A 21805-nucleotide genomic window follows, 5' to 3' on the forward strand; every position below is an offset into this window, starting at 1 on the left:
TGTTGTATCACTGTACAAGCTGGAGCTGCTCCATTGAGACAAAAGTTTTGAAACTCTCTCTGAACTTTTTATATCAAACCAAGCCTTAGATTTAGCAGCACTATCAATTCTAAAGCGGAAAATTGTCTGGGGTGCTGTCACAGCCATTATTTATCCCGTGTTTTGCAGTGATTCCTCTGCAGATCTGTCTGACATCACAAATTAGAAGGCGATGAAAACGTTACTTTCGTACTAGACTGATGGAGATAGGATTCACTATTTGCTAAGTCAGAGCAAACTATCTTGAGGCTATGAAATAACTTATTCCAAAGTTAAGTATGCCGTGCCACTTAATTAAAGCAGCCCTTTCTTGTCTCATGACATTTGTGGTACTTATCAATTACTGCCTGCAAAAAGGAAAATACACTGTGCTGTATTTTCAAAAATGTACATAGAAAAATGTATGATATTCTAGACATTTATTATTATTATCATGCAATGAACCTTCAACCATCTCTGACCAATGTCAATGAACTGTTGAGCCACAGCCAAAACACTTTTAAATTTGCAACTCTGGACCTGTAGTTTAACCTGCAGCGTTATCAGCAATCAAAGTGGAAGCAATTGTAGCATCTGCCACTTTCTTGCCTTGCTGTTACTTTCCTTTCTTTAGGTAGTGCAGGTTTGCACTATCCTGGTTCCAGTGGAAGATTTTCTCTGCAATTCAAATACAGGTTTAATGCTAACTGACAACTGTTGGTCTGGTTGGAAAAGAACCAAGTAAGGTGTTAGTGACTGTAGCTCGGTAAAAATGAACCGATCTGCGACTAGTGCTGTTTTCCAATGACACCAGCAGGACTAACTGTGCCTGTGAATATCAAGTCCTTCAGAAATAACTAACATGATTTCAGATACCAAAAACCAAATAATGAAGTCAGTGAACTATAGTGTGGAGTTAATATTGTCCCCTTGAAGAGAACTGACATCTTGCTAAATGAGGGAGTTTGTGAGTAAGGCACAAACCGCCTCCCTGAGCTGCTTCTCATCTCAAAAACAAATTCACAATAAAGTAAAAGGCTGCTAATGTGTTATAACAGGTTCTATAAAATATGACACTCATTGTGGCAGTCTAAGCTCTAATAGGTGGGGGGGGTCTGGTGCACATCAAGTAACCAAAACACCACGACAAATCAGTTCTTAATGCTTTGTGTCTGTCTCTGAAGCATCTGAAGAAATAAATCAATTACATTGACCGAGGGTAAGAGGTTTTTTGTTATTGTTGTTGCTTTATTTTTTACATGAATACATTACAGAGAGATTGTTTTGTTTTGTTTTGCCCATGAGTGATGAACTCACCCTCGCCTTATTTGTTCTTGCCACTGTCACCTACCTCCCACCTTCTCTCCCTTTACCTTCTCTCTGCACCGCCTCCAAAACAACCCAAACCCCGTCTCCTTTCCACTTCCGCTCTTTCCATTATCTTCTCCCACCTCCAGCCCTGAAAGATGACCGTTTCCAGATGGTGCTCTTCACGCCACGGCTTGTGCGCATCACGTTGACCAATGTCAGCGTGTCGGATGAGGGTGGCTACTTCTGCCAGCTCTACACGGATGCCACGCACCACCAGGTGGCAACACTCTCTGTTGTGGTGCTCCCCGAAACGCCCATGGTGGAAGTGAAACAGGACGCCGTGGAGGGCGGTGAAGTGGAGCTTACCTGTGTGTCAGCACGTAGCAAACCGGCTGCCACCCTGCGCTGGTTCCGTAATGGCCGGGAGATACAAGGTACCAGGAAATGGCTGACAGTTTGACTGATGGATGGTTAGGCCACTATCAAGATTCAGTGGGGAAAATGATGAGGAAATATAGGGCAAGGGGAATGGAATGGGAGGATAATATACCATACTAAGTGCTGAATAAAATGAGGATAAATGAACGAGTGTATGATAGAGTGACAAAGGGAATAGCGGATATCAGTTAATGGGAACAGGTAAAGATGGATGGTTGGATAAATAAGTGGAGAGAATGAAGGTTTTGGCTAGAGGGCTCCAGAACTCTCCCCTCTTCTCCTGTTTCATTCATTTTGTTCAGCTGTTCTTTGAAATATTAATAGCCAACAATCTAGTTTCAAATGCTCAAACACACTTCTTGAAGAGTAATACATTTTTCCTTTACCATTCCTGTGAGGAATTCATTTGTCAAGTGTATATCTGTGTGTGTTGATATATGTGTTGAGAAGACGGACATTAGAAGCAAGTATTAGAATGATTTCAGTGCTTTTTTCTTTCCAGTGCACCCATTAGTCAAAGCTTTTGCTATCAACATGGAGACACTTCTCCTCCTCTCTGTGTATCTCTTTCCTTATGCTCTGTCTTGAAAATGTTTAATTCCGATAAGCCTGATTTGTACGTACTCGGACAACTACAGCATTACATGAAAGCATAGATGCTACATGTGCTCCAGACTTTCCGTGTTTCCCCCTTGACCTCTCTTTCACACACATTTTAATTTCCCATCCCCTAAACTCTCCAATCTACGTCCTTGCTTCTGATAAATCTATGAACTATCTATCAGTTTCCTTGATCTCTTTTTCTTTATAACTCACTGTCTCCCTCATCAGCTTTCAGTTAAAGGGGCACTTCACTCAATAATACATCTGAGACCTGTCTTTCCATTGCCTTCAGTCTATTTAACCTGTAAGAAATCCTTCTTTTTGCACTGTTGTGTATAATGTTATATTGTAGTTTGATTTCCTCCAAAACCTTGTTCAGTTGACTATGTACAAGAGAAAGAAGAACCAAACATGGAGACTTAGCTGTGCTAAACATCTGTCACTGAGGATTATGGGTTAGTTGTTGTTTTTTTTACTATTCCTTACAGACAACATTTTGGTGCCTTCAAATGATTCACACAGGCCAGAGAAATAATGTAAGATAATCTGATGTCAGTAGTTTTCGGTACATGTATCAAGTAATGTTTTGCCCTTTCAAACTTCATGTCAGCCATCAGCTCATTCACTTTCTATTTCTGTCTGACACTCTAGCGTCTCTTTCATCCAGTGTCTTCCCTTGAACGTGCCTGTCACTTTCATTCTGTCTCTCCTCTCTCTGTCCTTCCCTTCTACTCCTTCCCTTTCTTTTCATCTGTGTTCCCTTTCCTTTTTCTTTACATTTCACTGCTGACAAAGATGATGCTTCTCCGCTTCGTTACTGGTTTCAAAGCACCACACTTTTGTCTCTCATCTCATGTTGTTTCCTCTTATCTTCTCTTCCCTTCTGTTGTCCAGCCCCACCTCAGTTTTCCTCCAGCCTCCCCATATTCTCTACTCACCTCTCCTTTTCTTTCTTCTCATTTCCTCTTCCCCTCCTTTTCCACCCCCTCTTCTCTTGTTTCGTCTACTCTCCTGTTATCTCCACTTTTTTCCAACCCTTTCCTGCTGTTTCCTCTTCTCTCCTCTCCCCTTATCTCCTCTTTTTCTAGCTTTTCCTTCTGTTTTTTCTCCTTTCCTCTCTTCCTCTGTCTTTTGGCCCTGAGTTAAATGAACTGTGGCACTAAAGGTTAGAGGCAGATCCCAATAGATATCGAGAAGCACTCTTTAATTAAAACACTATCTTCTTATACCATTCCTTAATTCCTGCTCATCTGCACCCACCATCATCCTTTCTCCTGCTTCGATCGGACCTGCTTTTATTTGCTCACCAGTAATAAAGGAAAACTCAGCACGATATAAGTAATACTGTTGTATTCTGCCTCAACAAGCGCAAACTCCTAATATGTAACCATGTCAAGATCCATTAGTTTGACTCTCCCTCTTCTGTCATTCCTCCTCCTCTCCGCTCACATCTTTCTTCTACTCTGCATCTGACTTGACACTCTTATCATCCTCTTTCATGTCTGGGCTCGTCTTGCCATGATGCCCGTTTTGCTGTCCTCTCTTTCGGTCTGTGAGTACCTCTCTCCTTTGCTTTTTCTTTTTTGTCACCCTGTTCTTTTGATACCCCCAACACACACACACACACACACACACACACACACACACACACCACACACTGTCCCTGGCTAAGTTAAAATATCAGTTTGGTTATTCATATTCTCTTTTTTATCCCTTCCTCTCTTGTGCTCACACAAAGCACACAGCTGATTTACCATCTGCATACAAACAGTTTTTTCTGCTCATAATTGCCATGAAATATAGATGCAAATTACTTTCACTCTCTTTCTCTTATTTTGTCTTCCAGTCACGTACTGTCCCCTCTACAGGTACCTGCTGCTGCTCTAAAAAACTCATTCATCAGTCACTAACTTCTTCTTCCTTTCAGTCTGCTCACTTCTTCTGTCCTCCTCTATGTTCTCCTCTAAAAGTTGCCCACCTTAGGTGTGATGGCTCAGCATGGAGAAGGGAAGAGCAAGCGTGTTTTGGCTGCTAACTTGTTTCAGGTATCACAGCTGTCTTCTTTCCTTTCATCATCTCAACCTCTCTGTTTCCTCCGCTGATCTCCAGGTGAGGTATCCCAGGAGGACAACGGGAAGACATTCAGCGTATCCAGAACCATCCGGATCCCGGTAGAAAGGAAAGACAACGGGGCAGCGTTGAGCTGTGAAGCATCCCACCCATCACTGGGTGGGCAGAAGAGGGTTCGACACTACCGCCTGGATGTGAATTGTAAGCTTCTCCTCCGAGCCAAATGTGTGTGTGTGTGTTTACTTTCTATCAAAGTGCTTTCTATCCATCTTGCAAACAAATTAAGCAGCATTATGTTGATTGCCGAATAATTCAAAACAGATGATTTCATTGGTATTGCTGTCACTTAAGTTGCTTCTTCAGTACTGTTCATCATTATGTTTTACCTTAATCCCAGTAGGAATGTTGTCAGGGTAGCAGCCTCATTTTTCAAATGGTGGATATCTCATTTTAGAATGAAGCTCATTTATACAAAGTCCAGAATTTTAAGTGAGTGAGCAGCCCTGCATGAGACCTGCTCTCATTAAAGCCTAATACATAGAGATCTTATCATGCAGAGAACTGCCAGAAAATGAAATGCAGCCAGGTTTGGGTCCTGGCCTGTGGTTTAAGGAACTAACCGTCATCATCTGAAAATACCTGAGTACATTAATATGTGCAGTGATTCCATTAGTTTTAGCATTAATTGATCTTTGATATCTTATTTGTACAAGTTACACTGAAATTTCAGCACATATCTGTTCAAAGGAGGCAAAGAGTTCAATTAATAAATGAAATTTAAATTTCTAAAAGGCTTAATCTTAATATTCACTCCAGGCAATAACTTCAGATACTGTAGAACTATATTTTTATTTCAAGATGAATTCTCAATATTTTTCACAGATGGTAATGTTGTGACTGCCAGACAGCTAAGTCTAAAATTTATAATTTACACTTTGTAAAATGTAAATACATTTTGCTTACTGATATTAAACTGCAGTTGTGACTTTTAATGAGGATGAATTAAACTCTCAATTTCTTACAGTTCAGTGGGATTATTATTTTGATTCTATTTGGCAAATAGTTAGTTCAGAAAAACAAAATAATATCAGAAACACATCAACTGAGGCATGGGATTTTCAGTGTTTTGTTGATACATACAAACAAATTATATTCCCTGCCAGTAGATGCTACAAGTACATACTACATACTTAATTTGCTCCTCCAGTGTTACTATGATGTTATTCAACAAGTCAACCAATATTCAATTACTCCATTTGTTCTCTCCTCATGTCAGCATTACTGACAGTTCAGTAGGACTCTTATCTCACAATATATGAATCATTTTGGATAGTCAAACATTCAGCAGGTATATATAAATATTTACAGTTGGTGATATGATTCATAATCAGCAAGTACTACAGCATCAGTCTTTGGGTCCAGTTCATTTGCCACATATACAGTATATTAATGTTTGCTGAGGATATGCATGATTAATATTAAACAGTTTTGTTAACCAGGACACACCTGGTGGTTTCTCCAGCCAGAGAACAGGCAATAATGACCAACTGTCAGTGTGGATTTGGCTACCCATCGCTCTGTTGCTGAAGTAAGTGCAGTACAGCAGCTGCTGGAGCGGTGGGCTGCTTATAATAACAGGTGTCTCAATCGTAGGATTGTCTGCTGGTTACCTTGGCAACAGATGTTAAAGACCCTTCTTCGTGCCACATTTCCCTTGTTCCTCATTTTTGTTCCCCCTCTTCTTGTCTGTCTATGACTGCAGTTCCATTTTGATCCTGTTTGTTTTGTGCTGTGCTTTGCTTGTTTTCTGTCTCACTCATACATACTCATGTATCAAACCCCATCCTTTTTTTTTTCTTTTTTTACAGTCGCACCTACAGTGAGAATTGTTCCTCCTCCTGGCATTTTGCGAGAGGGTGATTCACTCAGCCTCACCTGCTCCATCACTGGGAACCCTCTGTGAGTCTCTGTCTGCTAAATAGTTTAGTGTTGGTCTCAGCTGTCTTTAGTAAATGCAGTCTACTTATGCACATAACAAACACTATAAATAAACCCTGTTGCTGTAGAATCTGATAATATGCTTTGTCACATATCAACATATCAAGTTCACTATGTCACTGACCTTTGTTGTCCTTTAATATGTGAATGGACACTGTTTTGCTAATATAAGTAATATTTGAGTATTTGATTTGAATATTTGAAAGAAAGATTCTTTCGTAGTCAACATAGCACATTTAAATAAGTAGTTGAATCATTCGGCTTCACATTCCACAAGATATGAAACTGGCAGGTGTACCAGCTGGCACCAGATTTGCACAAATCGATATTATGGAAGAACAAATAAGTCAGTTTTGGCAAATTGCTTTGGGCTGCTATGAAAATGAAATTTTTGTTCTAACATCACCAAACAGTGTGTTGCTACAAGCCTAAAGGGCTTTACTTTCAGTCTGGCAGTCTTTAGTTAACACATTTACCCAGAGTGTATTTTCTCAGTCTAAGTGTAGAATAAGCTTGAATTCAGCAACCTGGAATGATTGTATTAGTCACAGCCAAAGGTCTCCATCACTGTGACTGAAGAATGGAGCAAGTAGTTTAGCAATTGAACAAATGAGGTTGGTAAATGACTGGTCAAGCCTCTTTTGATTTTCTTAAAGGTAGGTAGGTAGGTGGGTAGGTATCTACTTTATTGATCCCTCAATGGGGAAATTTCAGTGTTTCAGCAGCAATAGAGAACAAACAACATAACACCATGAGAAACAAACACCACACACACATCCTGATAAATAAATTCCAAGTACTCAAAAATAGACAGAATCAAGTATTTGAATAATCAAGAACAGAATTTACATATGTCCATATTAACCATGCATTTTACCTCAGGATTTGAGTATTGCACCTCAGTTGACTATTACATAGTCCCTCATACTTTCACCTAGCTTATCCCTGCAGTGATGTATTGTACAGTCTGATAGCTGTGGGGAGGAACGACCTGCGGTAACGCTCCTTCTTACACTGGGGATGTAACAGTCTTGCGCTAAAGGAACTGTTCAGAGCCACCCCTGTGTGGTGCAGGGGATGGGAGGGGTCGTGCATGATGGATGTTAGTTTTACCAGAATCCTTCTGTCCACCACCTCCTCGATGGAGTCTAGGCAGCCCAGGACAGACCCAGCTATCTTGACCAGCTTGTTGAGTCTCTTTCTGTCCCTGTCCGTGCTACCTCCCGCCCAGCCCACAACAGCGTAAAAAACAGCAGATGCAACCACAGAATCATAAAAAGTCTGAAGGAGTGCGCCCCGCACACCAAAGGACCTCAGTCTCCTCAACAAGTGGAGGCGGCTCTGGCCCTTCTTGTACAGGGCATCAGTGTTTTCAGTCCAATCCATTTTGTTGTTGAGGTGGACCCCCAAGTATTTAAAGGTGTCCACAATCTCAATGACTGAGCCCTGAAAGCTCACCGGAGTGAGTGCTGGTGATTTCCGCCGGGGATCAATCACCATCTCTTTAGTCTTGCTCAGGACCATGAAAATGTTTGATAATAACAATGTAAGTTTGAAAGAGTTTATACAGTTTTTATTTTTTACATGAGTCTCAATACACAAATGAACAGAATCAGTAACCAGTTGGTTAGTTGTGCTACTAAAAGATTGTTTGCCTGATGTCTGATACATGAATCAAACAGGTGATGATTTTACAGAGATTGCTTTCCTGAAATATATTCTTCTCATTCATATTAGCTATTGTGTAAATGGCCCTGAGTAACCTCTGCCTGCTCCACTGGCCTTAGTAGAAAACAGTGGTTATACTTGGTTGTTACCGAATGCATGAGAGTAAAGTGCATTGTAACTGAAAGGAGAACACACAGACAGGTGACAAATTAAAGGAAAAACCGACATAAGATGTTGTACCACCATGTGCCACCAGAACAGCTTCAGTGCACCTTGGCATGGATTTGACAAGTCTCTGAACTCTCCTGGGGGGATGAACACCATTCTTCTAAAAGATATTCCCTCATTTGATGTTTTGATGATTGTGGTGGAGACACTGTCCAACCTGTTGGTCCAGAATCTCCCATAGGTGTTCAACTGGGTTGAGACCTGGTGACAGTGAAGGTCATAGCATATGACACACATAATTTTCTTACTCATTAGATCATTCAGTGACTCCTCATGCCCTGTGGATGGGGGCACTGTCACCATGGAAGAGACACATTTATTTGTCAGCTATCTCTATGTGTTTTATCTGCCCCAGTACAGTTTCCAGAAAAAGAAAATGGCTGAAATCCCCAAGTGGCTTAAAATAGATGCATAGATAAACAGGAGCTTCACCCTTATGTTTGTCTAACACACATAATTTTCTCTTTATTATGTGTTTTTGAATAAACATTAAGGTTCATGCTTGCTATATAATTACTATCCCACATAATTCCAGTGTTCTTCATTGAAATCTTCAAATAATTACAAAGTACTTCTAATCTCCACCAACTTCAGTATATTTCCTCCAACACTTATTACAAATGAAAGTCACTTTTGTATCAACTCCTTTCTAGAAAATTGTTTTGAAATAGACTATCATTAAGTTGGTAGGATTAGTGATTAAGACCACATGTCCTCGACAAATGATGCAGATCCTCTTTGGGCCAATCAACTGCAAATACATCATCCCATTAACTATAATTGAGGTTAAACCAGATGTGTCTAATTTATGACATAAATTTACAATATTACAAATGTCTTCAAACCAGTCAGGGTATATACACTGTGCCAATGAAGTTCTGTGCTTGATCAAAACCATTTAATATTTGAAGGATGGATAAAAACCACCATATTTTATTTTATTGAAGGCTAATAAGAAACAGCTTAAGACTTGAGTTGGAAAGATTATTAAAAGGGTGTAAAAGGATACCACAGATTCAGTGTAAATGTAGAAATATAAAGTTGTATGTGGCTTGTGTGAGGACAGAGCTTCTAAACTCAATCAGCCATCAACACTTTTTAGAGCCAGCTTTGAAACAAAACCTTTTCCTGGTGTGTTCACAGCCCTTTGTGAACTTTCCAGAAGAGTATTGGGTCCAAAGCTCTTAAAACCTCCCCTAGCTAGTCCGTCTGTCTCGGGGCATCAGGATTGTTAAAGCTCCCAAGCAAAGTTTCACGCAGCCAAATTGTGTGCATGCATGTTTGTCTTGTGTGTGTTTGTGTGCACATGTGTGTAATGACTTTAGAGAAATCCTACAGTGAGTACTAGCTGAGAAGTGTATTGGCTACAGCCCCACTAAAGCTTTGTAATGGCTGGGTGGGGACCCGGTGTGCATTTGTGTGCTATGCGTGCACACGTATTCGACAGTGAGGGATAGGACAGCATGTAATTCTGGACTCTGACCCTCATCTCACGCTGGACTGCACACGCGCACACAGTCAAATACTGCAGTCCCCTTGTCACCCTCTTGCCTGCTCCATGACCATGTTAACTGCCTGTTAAGCGTTAATGACCAATTATGTGCCGCTTCCTTTTGGCGGAGGGGTACACTCATTGCCTGGAGGAGAGATGGAGACGATGTCTTGTCATTTCGCTTGATTGCCTACTTATTTGCATGTTAGCATTTGAAAGAATTACTGTGTATGTGTTTGTGTTAGAGGGAGAGGAACAGAGAGGGATTTTGATTGTGCAGAAATGAGTTTGTGTGTGTATGTGTGCATGCGTGTGTGACTAATCAAGAAAGAGGTTTAATTAGACTTCCTGGGGGATTAGAACCCAGATGAGTCAGGATTGTAATCTGGCCAGGGTGGCATGAGCCATGACACTCACACACATATACAACCAGCCTTGTTCACCGGGGTGTCTCTGTAAACCTTGCACCTCCTGCCTGCTCTGCCCGCCTGTCTTTCATGACCAATTTATTTCATCTACCCAATCCATATCCTCATTTCCCCTCACACTATTCCTTCTTCTCTGTCCTTCCTCTGCCTGTACTAACTCTTTCTTCAACCACACTTTTGACCTGTCTTTCCTTCTTCTTTTCTACTTTACACATCTGACACCCTATTTCTCTCTCATCTGTCCACCTCTCCCTCCTGCCAGGCCTTTTATACCATCACTACCCTCTGACCATCCATCTCATTATTTGTCAAGATGCAGCGCTTTTTTGCAATTGGCTCCATCTCTAAGCTCCTTTTATATTTTCTTCTTTGTGGGTTTCTTTGCCCTCTTTTTTGCCTCTTTTTTTACAGCTTCCCCAAGTGTCTGTGCTTCGATCCTCTTTTTCATTTTTAAAACTTGTTTCACATTTTACAAAATGTGTTTAAGAATACAAGTATTAGCAGTTGTAGAGAGGTAGTTGTTGTGTGGTTGTTGGTGTTGGGCAAGTTACTTGAAAAATGTAATCATTACTTTGTTAGTTACTCAATAACAACAAAAGTAATAAGTTACATTACTCTTTGCTTTGTTATCAATACTCGGTCCAGCTCAGTCAAAGGTGACTTTTAACGACTTCAAATCCTGTGCATCTACATATTCCGTCATCTAACAGGTGTCGAAACTGAAAACAAGTCTATGCATTAACAAGATATCCACAGACCACCAACAGCTGAACAGATCGTGCTTGTGTGGTAGGGCTGCAGGTTCACACACTCGAAACAATTCCTGTGCTTAAGTGCAGCTGACATCAGCAAGGAAGCTACGTGAAAAATGTATATTTAAAGACACACCATGTCAATTTTTTACATTTGAAACTTTGGCATTATCAGGAATTCTCCACTTATAGTAGAGGCAATGCCCCCTGTGCCAAGCAAACATGGTCCTCACTTGTCAATATTTCAACAAGACAATGCAAAACTTCATACTGTGCACATTACCAAGGCATGGCTGCAGAGGAAAAGGGTGTGGGGGCTGGACTGGCCCACCTACAGTCCCAGCCTGTCCCCAGTAGAGAATGTGTGGTGCATTTTGAAATGCAATTTGCATCAATGAAGACCCAGAACTGTTGTGCCCCTTAAAACTTGTTTACAGGAAGAATAGGACAAAGTACAAGTAATTTACTGACCTTTTTTTTTATTTTTGCTTATTTGAAGTTGCTATAAATAACCAAAAAGGTCATTCACTGTCTCTCAGAGCCCAAGGTGATGTCAGCACATTACTCGTTTCGCTTGAACAGCCCAAAACCCAAAAATTACTCTATTAACTGAGATATAAAATGGAGAAAAAACAGTACATCCTCACATTAAAGATAGTCGAATAAGCGAGTGTTTGGCCCTTTTCTTTGATAACTGACTTAACCAATTAATTGATTATCAAAAAACAGTTCTGTTTGTGCCAACTGACCAGTCAATCAAACAGCATATCATTTCAGCATCAAACACTGAACCCTCTCACTCTCCTTCCACTAGGCCCAGGAACATTCAGTGGTCTAAGATTAATGACAGCTTACCTGAGAGGGCAGAGATTTCTGGCCCAACCCTCCAGATTTCCCGTCTCAGCCAGTCACACAACGGGACATACCTGTGCCAGGCCCAGAACAACTATGGACGCGCTGCCGATCATTACACCCTATTAGTGTATGGTGAGTAATCACAGCTAAAAGTTTTCTTAGAATTTCTACAAGTACTTTTTAAAGTTTGCTCCAGTGATTCTTTTTCTCCGTTGTCTTTATTTCCAATCTTGGGCAATTGTTAACTGTTCAGAATCATTTTTTGTTCAAAGGATCCTTAGTTTGTTAAATTTCTTGTTCTTGTGTTTTGATAATCCCTTAACTTTTATTGATCCTTTTTATCTTCCCAGTGTCTTTAGAGTCTGACTGCTCTGGCACTGTGCAAGAGATCCATTAAATCCTGATGGTTGTCTCATCTGTCTTTCAGCTTGATTTGTTTTCCTGATTCTGTACACAGCAGGAAACCTCTGCTAAACCTCCTGTGTAATTGATTCAACAGAGATATTGATCCTGCAAGAAGACAGTGGCTACTGTGTTGAGATAGTAGTCACCGACATCATTCCTCAGGCTTTCTCTTGTAAAGAACCAATTTATCTGGTCTCTTGTGACTCACTCCTCTAAACAAGAAATTCAGAATAACTTATATAAGTCCATTAAAGATGTTTTGACAACTAAATGAATTTCACAGTACAAGATGGCACATAGGAGACAGACAACAAAAGGTAACAGAGTACAAAGTATTGATGCAATGCTGAATCTGCTGGAACTCTGAATTTTACATTGGCAAAAAATTACATGAGAACATTTAGGGATTTCAAAATTCAGGCAACTCGACTTTGCTTGTTGATGAAGTAGAAATATCAGATCAGAAGGAAATTGTGGATTAGGGGCTTTTGTTGTTAGGTTTTACAAGTTTTTCAGCTTCATCTGCATCTAGATTCACTGGTGTGGCTAAATTCTTCATGAACGCTGACCCAGATAGACTGCACCCCTGCTCAAAGACGGTGATGATGGTGGAGCTTACAACATCGCATGAAAATCTTGTATCACCATATTTTTCAGGAAATGTGACAAATTGGCAACTTTCCCTTTGAGTTTGAGGCACATTTGAAAACAAGGTTTTCATGTTTGTAGTACTATGTAATCCACACATTTAGCAGTTGAGTACACTTGCAGTCAATTAAGGAAAAAATAGGAAGAGTGAGGTTTTTTTTAAGGGACAGCAGCAAAACTAAATTGCAAAACTAGAACATCATTAGAGGCTGTTATTTTCACCTTCAGTACATTTGTGATTTGGTGTAATTGCATGCACACTACTGTCACTCAGCATGTTTGGCCTTTTGATATACAACCCCCTTCTGGCATTTCCTGTCATCGCTCCCCACCACATGATTTGGAGATTAGAAGCAGAGGGAAGGATGGAGCAAATAGAGACATGATATCTTATGTAACATTTTTAGGTTGTTTTTGGTTAACACCCCCTCATCCATCACACCAAAGCTCACTTTCGCTCTCGCACACACACAACTAACAATTGCACACTCTTGTACAAGCACGTCTAGCATCAAACGGCACACATAATGGCAGCTTTCCACAGGCATCAAGGGTGGCAACAGTGGCAAGATGAAAGGTGGCATCCCCACCCACTTTCCCCTTTCTCTATCCCACTCTATCTCCTTCTATCCTAGAAGGTTAGACATGTCGAGCTTTGATGTGCGTTGCCACCTCTAGAAAAATGTTATATCTTGTTCTGTCCTCCTCAGCCTCTTCCCTCACCATTCTAGCTGTCACATTCATTTTTTAGCTGTGCCATTTCTTCTTTCTTACATGTCATCATGTTTTCTTTATTTCATGAGACTGCTCTGCTCTGGTCATTCATTGGATTTATTTTACTTTTTGCACCAAAAGTGGTACATTTAAAATAAAGAATCTTGCCTTGACAGAAAACCATAAAAGGCCAGAAATCCACATAATCAGCATAAGCCAAGCTTCAGCTTCTCTCCACTGCACCACAGATTTCCAGCAATCAGCTTCTTAAATCCTCCTGCTCTAGTCTCGTATCAGTGATGGTTTGCTGTACTTCAAAAAAATATGTGCTCGCCCATTGGGCAGATTGTTTCAAACCTTATCTCAAAGAGCTCAGAGTTGCTTATTCAGCCATCATATTAATCTGTAGATGACAGGAAGTCACTCTTGATTTTCCTGTAAGTCACTAATAATCTGGTTAACTTGGAGTTAATTTCTTGATAAATATCAAGTTAACACTTTGCATTCAGGCTCTAATCGTTTCATTGATATGTGTGTCTTTGTAAATGTAAAATAACTACCAAACAGCCTGTTTGCTGTTCATCACTGCTGATGCAAATTAACCACTATGGATGACTTAATGTAGTGTAAGTGAAGTGCTACCTTCTGATGATTAAATATGAAGTTCATCAGTCAGTGTTGAATATAAAAACGATTCTACAATGTAAATGTAGAATGATATGTTTAGATGACTGATAACTCTAACAATTACACACATTGTGCTTTATTTTCATTACAGCATCCACATTGTTTTAGTAGGTGTCTTATTCTTTTCTTTTTTCAAATAGTGATTACCTCATTTTGTACCACTTTTCACTTATTCCTATAAGACTTTAGTAATAGAGAAAGGTACACTCTAATTCCACTCTCGCTCCTCTTCTTGTGCCTTACTGTATCATTCTCCTGGAGCTATTTTTGTTTTCACTCAGTTATTCCAACCTCTCTATCTCTCTTTTTCTTACAACCTCTCTTCCATCTTTTCAGTTACTCTCTGTCCTCTGTTGCCTCTTTTCCCATACCTTTCCTCAACATCCTTTTTTTCTTTTACTCTCCTCACTGTTCTCACCTCTTTTATACCTCCTGCAAACTTCCTCCCTCCTCACCCACTCCTCCCATACCTTTCAACCTTTTCTCACCTTGCCACCACTTTGCCCTGTATTTGCAGTTCAAGTACACTTCAGTCTCCTTACTCAAAGAGGGCCTATAGCTTTATGGAAAAAGGAACAGAGACGTCAGAGTGAGGAGTTGGTGAGAGATGGATATATGGAGGCAAGTGATGGTGAGATGAAACAGTGGAGAAGAAGGACAGAGGAGGTCAAATACAGGTTAACTGTCAGTATCACAGTCTGTCAAATAAATGAAATGTCAGTTTAGTCGGCTGCTAGCCTGCCCTGAGGGAATCCCACAGTCCACTGGCGGAGGAAGCAGGGGCAAGGAGGGAGCACTGGAGGATATGTATTGCAAAGGATGAGTCAGCGGAAAAGAATTACAGTTGTAACTAAACTACCAGTGCTCTCTCTTCCTCTCATTTCATGTCTAGCTTCCCACTGTGAGAGTTATCTGCTATCGGGGTCTGTACACTGAGCACAAACTCAGGCAAAAGTTGCTTCCAATTTGTCTCAGGTGCTTCAGGCTGTGTCACTTTATGAAGGGAGATGGGCTTAATGTGGGTGAAGGAGGAAGAACAGTGAGCAAGAGGTGGGAAACTCTCCAGGGAGCCCACACTCTGGCAAAGACGTGATGCATGGAAGCTGAGCTTCATTTGACTGTTATCTCTGTGTGCAAGTGAGTACATGCATGGGTTCTAATGTGTTTATGATTTAGAGAAAGAGATTTTTCTAAGTAGTGTTCATGTATGCACACAAGTTAATACAATTAAATTACTTTCCACAATTTTCTGAAAGGTACTAATGATATAAATGTGAGAAATAGTTTTGAATGAATCACAGAGCACACACACTCATACACATTCATACACATTACACCCACACACAGCAAGTATCTGCAAAAAGCAAAAAGGATGTGGCCTCTGTTGGTTGTTTTGTCTCTGTGCCACCATTGTTAAGGAGAAATTGGATTTTTTTTTTATGTGTGTGTATATTCAAAGGTGCACGTGAATGCGTGTGCATGTGACTAGGGGAAAATCTTGTTGATTGTCTGGTGAAAGCCCAGAGGGCTCCCTTATGTAATTGAACTGAGCTGCTACACTCAGATGAATCGGCAAGCCAATAAAACCCATTACGATTGAATTGCATGAGAGAGTGTGGGAGAGGCAGAGAGAGAGAGGTAGTGATGAGCAGATAAGAATTGCTACTGTTTGACTGTTTGCATATGTATAACTCTTTTATGCACAAGTATTTGATTGTAAGTCCATATATCTGCAAATGGAGTAGGAAGTGAGCACTTTGGGGAGGGTCAGGAGTCTGTAGAAAACTTCACAGAGAGCAGACGGGAGTGATAGAAATATTAAAGAACATGCACATGCTGTAGTGGGATACTAGGTGACCAGGGCTTAGTCTGTGTCTTCTCAGCTATTGTAATGAGCTGTCAGGATAACTGGACTGAAAAACAGACTCCATTTAATGAAGTGCGACTTTCAAAAAACATAGAATGAGAATGAAAATGGGAACAGGTTGAGGTCTAGGGGCAGAGGAAGCCATACAGAGATAATACAGAATTTGTTTCACCTGAAAACAGTTGTCTTCAGTGCTGATTTCCTCCATAAAACAAAGCACCTCTATTGTATCCTGAGTAAATTGTGGAGGACTCTTCAGCCAATCAGTGTTGGCCTCAGCAGCGGCTTTCTGTCCAAATGTCTTAATTCGATGCATGAATTCACAGCTGGAGCCACCACTGCTCGAAGCAAAGCCCTTATAACCAGAAGCTGAACTTGAAAGAATAACAGGGCTCATCCATAATAGCAGCAGAGCCTCCTCAGGCTCACTTCTTCAAGAATGAGATACAAAGAGAAACGTGATTATCATGAGTGCCACTGCATCAATCCCTGGAAATATCATGGGCTGTGTGCCTGATTGGCAGCCATATTGTGTTAATGAATAACAATACGATGTAGAAAGAAGGAGGCTATCGGCCAAGGGAACGACAGCTGTATGGCATTCTCCTTAATTAAGTTGAAGAGAGGCAGGGCGGGAACATAGTCATCGAGGAATGAAACCAGAGAGGCAGCAGAATGATGCAAAGTGAAGAGGGAGGGGGTGCAATTGAGGGATGACAGTTTGGATAAGGAAGAAAGAGGAAACCAACATGGGAGATGAAGTAGAAAGGTAAGAAAATCAGGCAATGGAGAGGTTAAAAAAAACCTTATTTTTAGGTCATTTATAACAGTCAAGAGAATTTAATCAGCATCTGGTTAATTAGTGTAGCAACCTCAGCCATTACTGCTCAGTCCTTAGGCTCAACCACATCCACACCTACATGTATCCACCCCACACATGCAGCACACACCTACAGCAGCGGGTCAACAGACACACACACTTAGATAATTGCAGGGTCATTCCTCTTTCTCTCTGCCTGGTATAATTGACCTTTTCCCCTCCTCACTTTTCTTAACAAAAAACCCTCAGAAAACTCATGTACATTTTTTTACAGAGAGAAGAAAACCAAGACTGAGCTTGAAGAAAGAAAAAAAAGTTGGAGGGAGAATGTATAGTGCTGACATAAGAAGAGTGCAAAAAGAGATTGATGATCTTAGGGCCGGTGGGAGAAAGGCATAGAAGAGACAGAGGAATTCCTACCAATAAATTACTCTTGAGCAGAAAGGGCAGTGTGTATGTCTGTGTAGATGCTTCTGTATGCCTTTGTGAGAGTTGTATATGTGTGTCCGTGGGCAATTATGTATTTGTGCTTAAGTATGCATGAACATGTGGTGTGGGTGTGTGTGCACAACCTTGCATGTATCTCAAAACAGGTATAGACTACCTAACACACTGTGGTTTCGTAGAGATTGTTTGATGAAGTGCCATGTTATTCTCTCTGAAAGTGCTGATGCACACACACAGACACACATGTCCGCAGCCTCACCTCCATCTCTCTTTTAGTTCTTGTCAGCCATTATTTTTGTCTTTAACAACAATATGAACTTGTCTTTCTACCTCTCTGCCTACCATTGTGTCTCATCCATTGATTTGGAGAATGTGTCAAGATCCAAGCTATTGTTTGGTATTGAATGAGACTGTACTTGCATGGCACTGTTCCGCTGGGAATGCATCTGTCACAGACAATGTCTCTGTCTCTCCTGCCATTGCACCATGGAAAATGTGTCAGTGATAGAAAATGTGTTCCTACATATACCAATTGCCTCACAGATGAATGTCAGTCTGCCAGGTGAAATTCTCTTGGCTCCCTGCTTAAAAGCATGTTTTTAAGCCATTCCAGACATCTTCTTTAGCCCCCCTCTGCCGGTATAAGGGTCCAGCAGAGAACGTCATTTGTCTGTGTCCTTATCACTTGTCAGGAGTCGAGATCAATTCTATTTTACACATACAGCTAATTTGGGGAAATAATTAGTAACATTTGTCTCTGGTACCTAAATGGCATCAGCCTCAATTGCAGATTAGCATGTTTGAAATAAGCCTTTCCTCTATTTCTTGTGCTTTACACCAGTGCTTCCACCCTCTAAACTCACTGTAAGAAATGAGGTGTCTGCGAGACATCCAATGATTCTTGAGCAGGAAGCTGAGGCAGAGCAGCCATGAAACTCAATTAATATTTAGCTGCCATAAAGCATGTGTCTGGTTTTAATGTGCAGTAGTGTCTTTACTATAAAACCCTGCAATGTCTGTGTTGAAATGTCACTGCATGTTGTAGATAATAGAATACGTTTGTGCTATCATATTCCCTGTGTGTCTTTAGATAATGTGTCAGTCACTACCACAGTCCTTCCCATTCCTACTACCACCCGAACAGTCACCTCCCACCCCACCACCCCAACCCTCCTAGCATCCCGCTTCATCCAGGAACCAAGAGGTAATGCCCACACCTTTTTTATTTTGCTTCTGCTGCCCTCCATCTCTCTCCTCGTCCTTCCCTGCTCTCCTTTGGCATCTTCTGCTCCCCTGTTCATTTGATGGCTCTCAGGTGCCCCGACACACACACTTTTGTGCTGCAACCTTCCTTTGTCCTGCATCTACATACACATAGGTGCCTGCAGATGCTCAGATATGCACTGTGCATAACTACCCACACTCTCTCCCTTTCTTATCTCTGGCTGTTTGATGTTCCCCATGCACATTGCTCAGTCTGCATTTGTGTACGTGTGTATATGTGTGTGAGTGGTCTGGGTGGGTCTCTTGGTACTTCATGGGTATTATTAATGAATCTCCATTAAGAGTTTAAGGAACTGGTGACACAGCCAGTCTGAAGCTGACTGACGCAGCCTCTAGAGTGCTAAGAAGATTCTACAAACATATACAGAAAGAGAGTGAAAGGAACAGACATCAGGGATCCAGGTGGTTGTCCAACCATTTTCTCCCAGATGAGTATTACACAGCAGGAGAAAGAAAGGCTGTTTAGCACTTCTCTGCTACCCTGAATGGGTGTGTGTGTGCGCGTTGTTAAACAACAGACTCTCTTTCACTAGTTTTTCTGTGTTTCCTTTTTATCTGGAGAATCTATTTATCTCATACATATAGTCGCACAAAAACATGCTCACTGGTATCTCTTCTCTCCTTCCACACCTTTAGCTGCTCTCTGTCTTTTCTCTGTTCCGTTAAAGGAGAGATGAGGCAAAGAGAGTGGGAGCATCCTTCTTGTTCTTCTGTTGCTGCTGTCTGTGGCAGGTAGAAGTTGTTCACCTGCTGGGCATGTGTGGAGATGTCATAAACAGTCTTGAACACTTTGGTGGCTGTTTAGTCAATGTTGATGTATCATCTGTGGGGCTCCTCGGAGAAACAACACACTTTTTAATACTGTCAGTCATTTCCTGTGGAGCTCTGGGCTGCTGTGGATAATAACAGGGTGGCATGAGGTAAAGGGAGAGCACTTGAGTGCATGGTTTTTCATCCCCTGTGAAATATTGCTTGGGCTTCTCACTTGATCCTATCATAGTCGAATCATACTTCCACACATACTTACTTTATCATATGCACACACACCAGTAAGCAGGAATAGGATCTCACAGTGCTCTATAAGATGTTTGTCCAAGAAATACATACACAAAAACACATCAGCTTTTCATCAGTTCTCTGTCCCTTCTCCTCTTTTGTTCCTTCATTGCCTCCATCACTCCCCTTTCTCTCCTGATCCCCATGTGTTAGTACTGCATCAATGATTCATGTTTTAATTTCTCACTGTCAAGGTCCAAGATCTCCATCGGTAACTCTGTGTCCTTGCCTCCTATTGGCCTTACATGCTCTTACACCTCATCACCCCAGCCACATCAAAAAACAAGCTTTTTGTTACTGTCAGCAACTCAGACGATGTCTCAGTATTTAAGTCTATAATCAGAGCTGGCTTTGCTGCTCAAATTTGTGCATTATCGACCATTTCTTTGTCTTGCTTAACATCCTGCCACTCTAACTATTAGCTGCTTTTATTGTTGCCAGCCAGTATTCGCTTGTGAAATATTAACCATTCACTTGCACACATTCAAATGAGCACAAGCTTTGTCCTAAGTGTTGCTATATGATCTGTATTAGGGCTGCAACTAAGAGTTAAGCTGTTGATTATATCTTTTTGACTAACTGATTAATTGCTTAAACCATAAGATGTCTGAAATTACTGAAAAATGAACATTGCAGTTAACCAGAACTCACAGGTGATGTCTTCATTTTGGTTGTTTTGACTGACCACCTGTTCCAGTACTCAGATTAATCAATTATAAGTGGTATAAAACAAAAAAATTGTAAATCCTTATATTTGAGAAGCTGGAACCAAAGAGCATTTTGTCTTTTTGCCTAATAAATGATTCAAACAATTAATAAATAATTAAAAATGTGATTGCCGTTTAATGCTTTTTTAAAAATTGTTCTCAGTTTAGTAACTGCTTAATCAACTGGTCATTTCAACATTAACCTGCAGTTTCTTTCACTATTCCTCTGTTTTTGTTTTTATTTTTACTTGTATAAAGTTGGTAGAAGGTAAGGTCTTATGCAGGCTGTAGCTAGCGAAGTGTACTCAACTGCACAAGTTGTCTTTATGAATGTAAACGTAGAATTTTTCCATAATGAGATCAAGTCTGTGCTGCATGACCGTCAACCTGCTCCTACCTCTTTGCCAACTGCTTACGTTGTTTAAAGGTGATGTTTACATGAATAATTTCTTACCACTAAAATGTCACAGAATGTAGATACTTTTTCTTCACTTGTATCATGTGGTGAAGTGTTTGATTTCATTTCCCAGGGCTGCATTACTTGGGATATAAACACACTCAGTGTTTCCCTCATTCAAAATGCATTGTGCTCTTCACAGGTGCTTGGCTGGAGTGGGTGTTTTGAGACTCATATTCTTTTTTTTTAGTCACTCTGCCCATTTCCACACCTTTTTCTTGCCCATTCTAACTATCTGGCATTCTGTTAGGTGGGGAAAGATAAAAGGTGATAATGCAAGTTGAGTGGAAGATACTGACTTCTCTGATTGATTTGATTTGATTTATTCTTTTAAGCATGTAAAGACAGTTGATATGTCAACACACATAATTTTACACATATCCAACAAATGCTAATCCAATATCAATCCCAAATACCATAAATTTAGTTTTATCCAAATTCAGAGATAGTATATTACTATCACACCATTTCTTTATCTTCTCAAGTTCCTGTGAAACCCGTCCAGAGAGTAGCTGTAGGTTTTCACCCAATGCCCATATGGTAGTGTCATCAGCAAACAAAACCACTTTCACTAAATCAGAAACCTTGCATATATCGTTAATGTATAATCTAAATAATTTAGGTACCAAAACAGAACCCTGAGGCACTCCACATACAATATCCAGCTCACTCGATTGGTATTCACCCAACTTCACAAATTGACACCTCTGTGTCAAATAACTTTTAATCCATTTCAGAACCATTCCTCTGATCCCATATTTTTCTAACTTATCCATTAATAGTTCATGATTAATTGTATCAAATGCTTTTTTTAAGTCAATAAATATCCCCATCGTATATTTTTTCTCATCC

At 40.6% G+C, this 21805-nt stretch overlaps 1 protein-coding gene across 6 annotated transcripts in view; it reads left to right on the forward strand.

Moving 5' to 3' along the window:
* cadm4 (cell adhesion molecule 4) overlaps positions 1 to 21805 on the forward strand; it is a 145653-nt gene that overhangs the window by 119987 nt on the left and 3861 nt on the right. For 4 of the 6 annotated variants that reach the window (XM_020590097.1, XM_020590098.1, XM_020590099.1 and 1 more), the window contains 5 exons: positions 1476 to 1763; positions 4480 to 4641; positions 6309 to 6399; positions 11821 to 11993; positions 18540 to 18653. In XM_020590097.1, the coding sequence (XP_020445753.1) occupies positions 1476 to 1763; positions 4480 to 4641; positions 6309 to 6399; positions 11821 to 11993; positions 18540 to 18653 (828 nt within the window). Of the gene's footprint in view, positions 1 to 1475; positions 1764 to 4479; positions 4642 to 6308; positions 6400 to 11820; positions 11994 to 18539; positions 18654 to 19983; positions 20502 to 21805 lie in introns of those variants that run through there. The other 2 variants (XM_020590100.1, XM_020590101.1) reach the window with 2 other exon arrangements.

This window comes from Monopterus albus, unplaced genomic scaffold (assembly GCF_001952655.1).
Source record: "Monopterus albus unplaced genomic scaffold, M_albus_1.0 scaffold11.1, whole genome shotgun sequence".
NCBI lineage: Eukaryota > Metazoa > Chordata > Actinopteri > Synbranchiformes > Synbranchidae > Monopterus > Monopterus albus.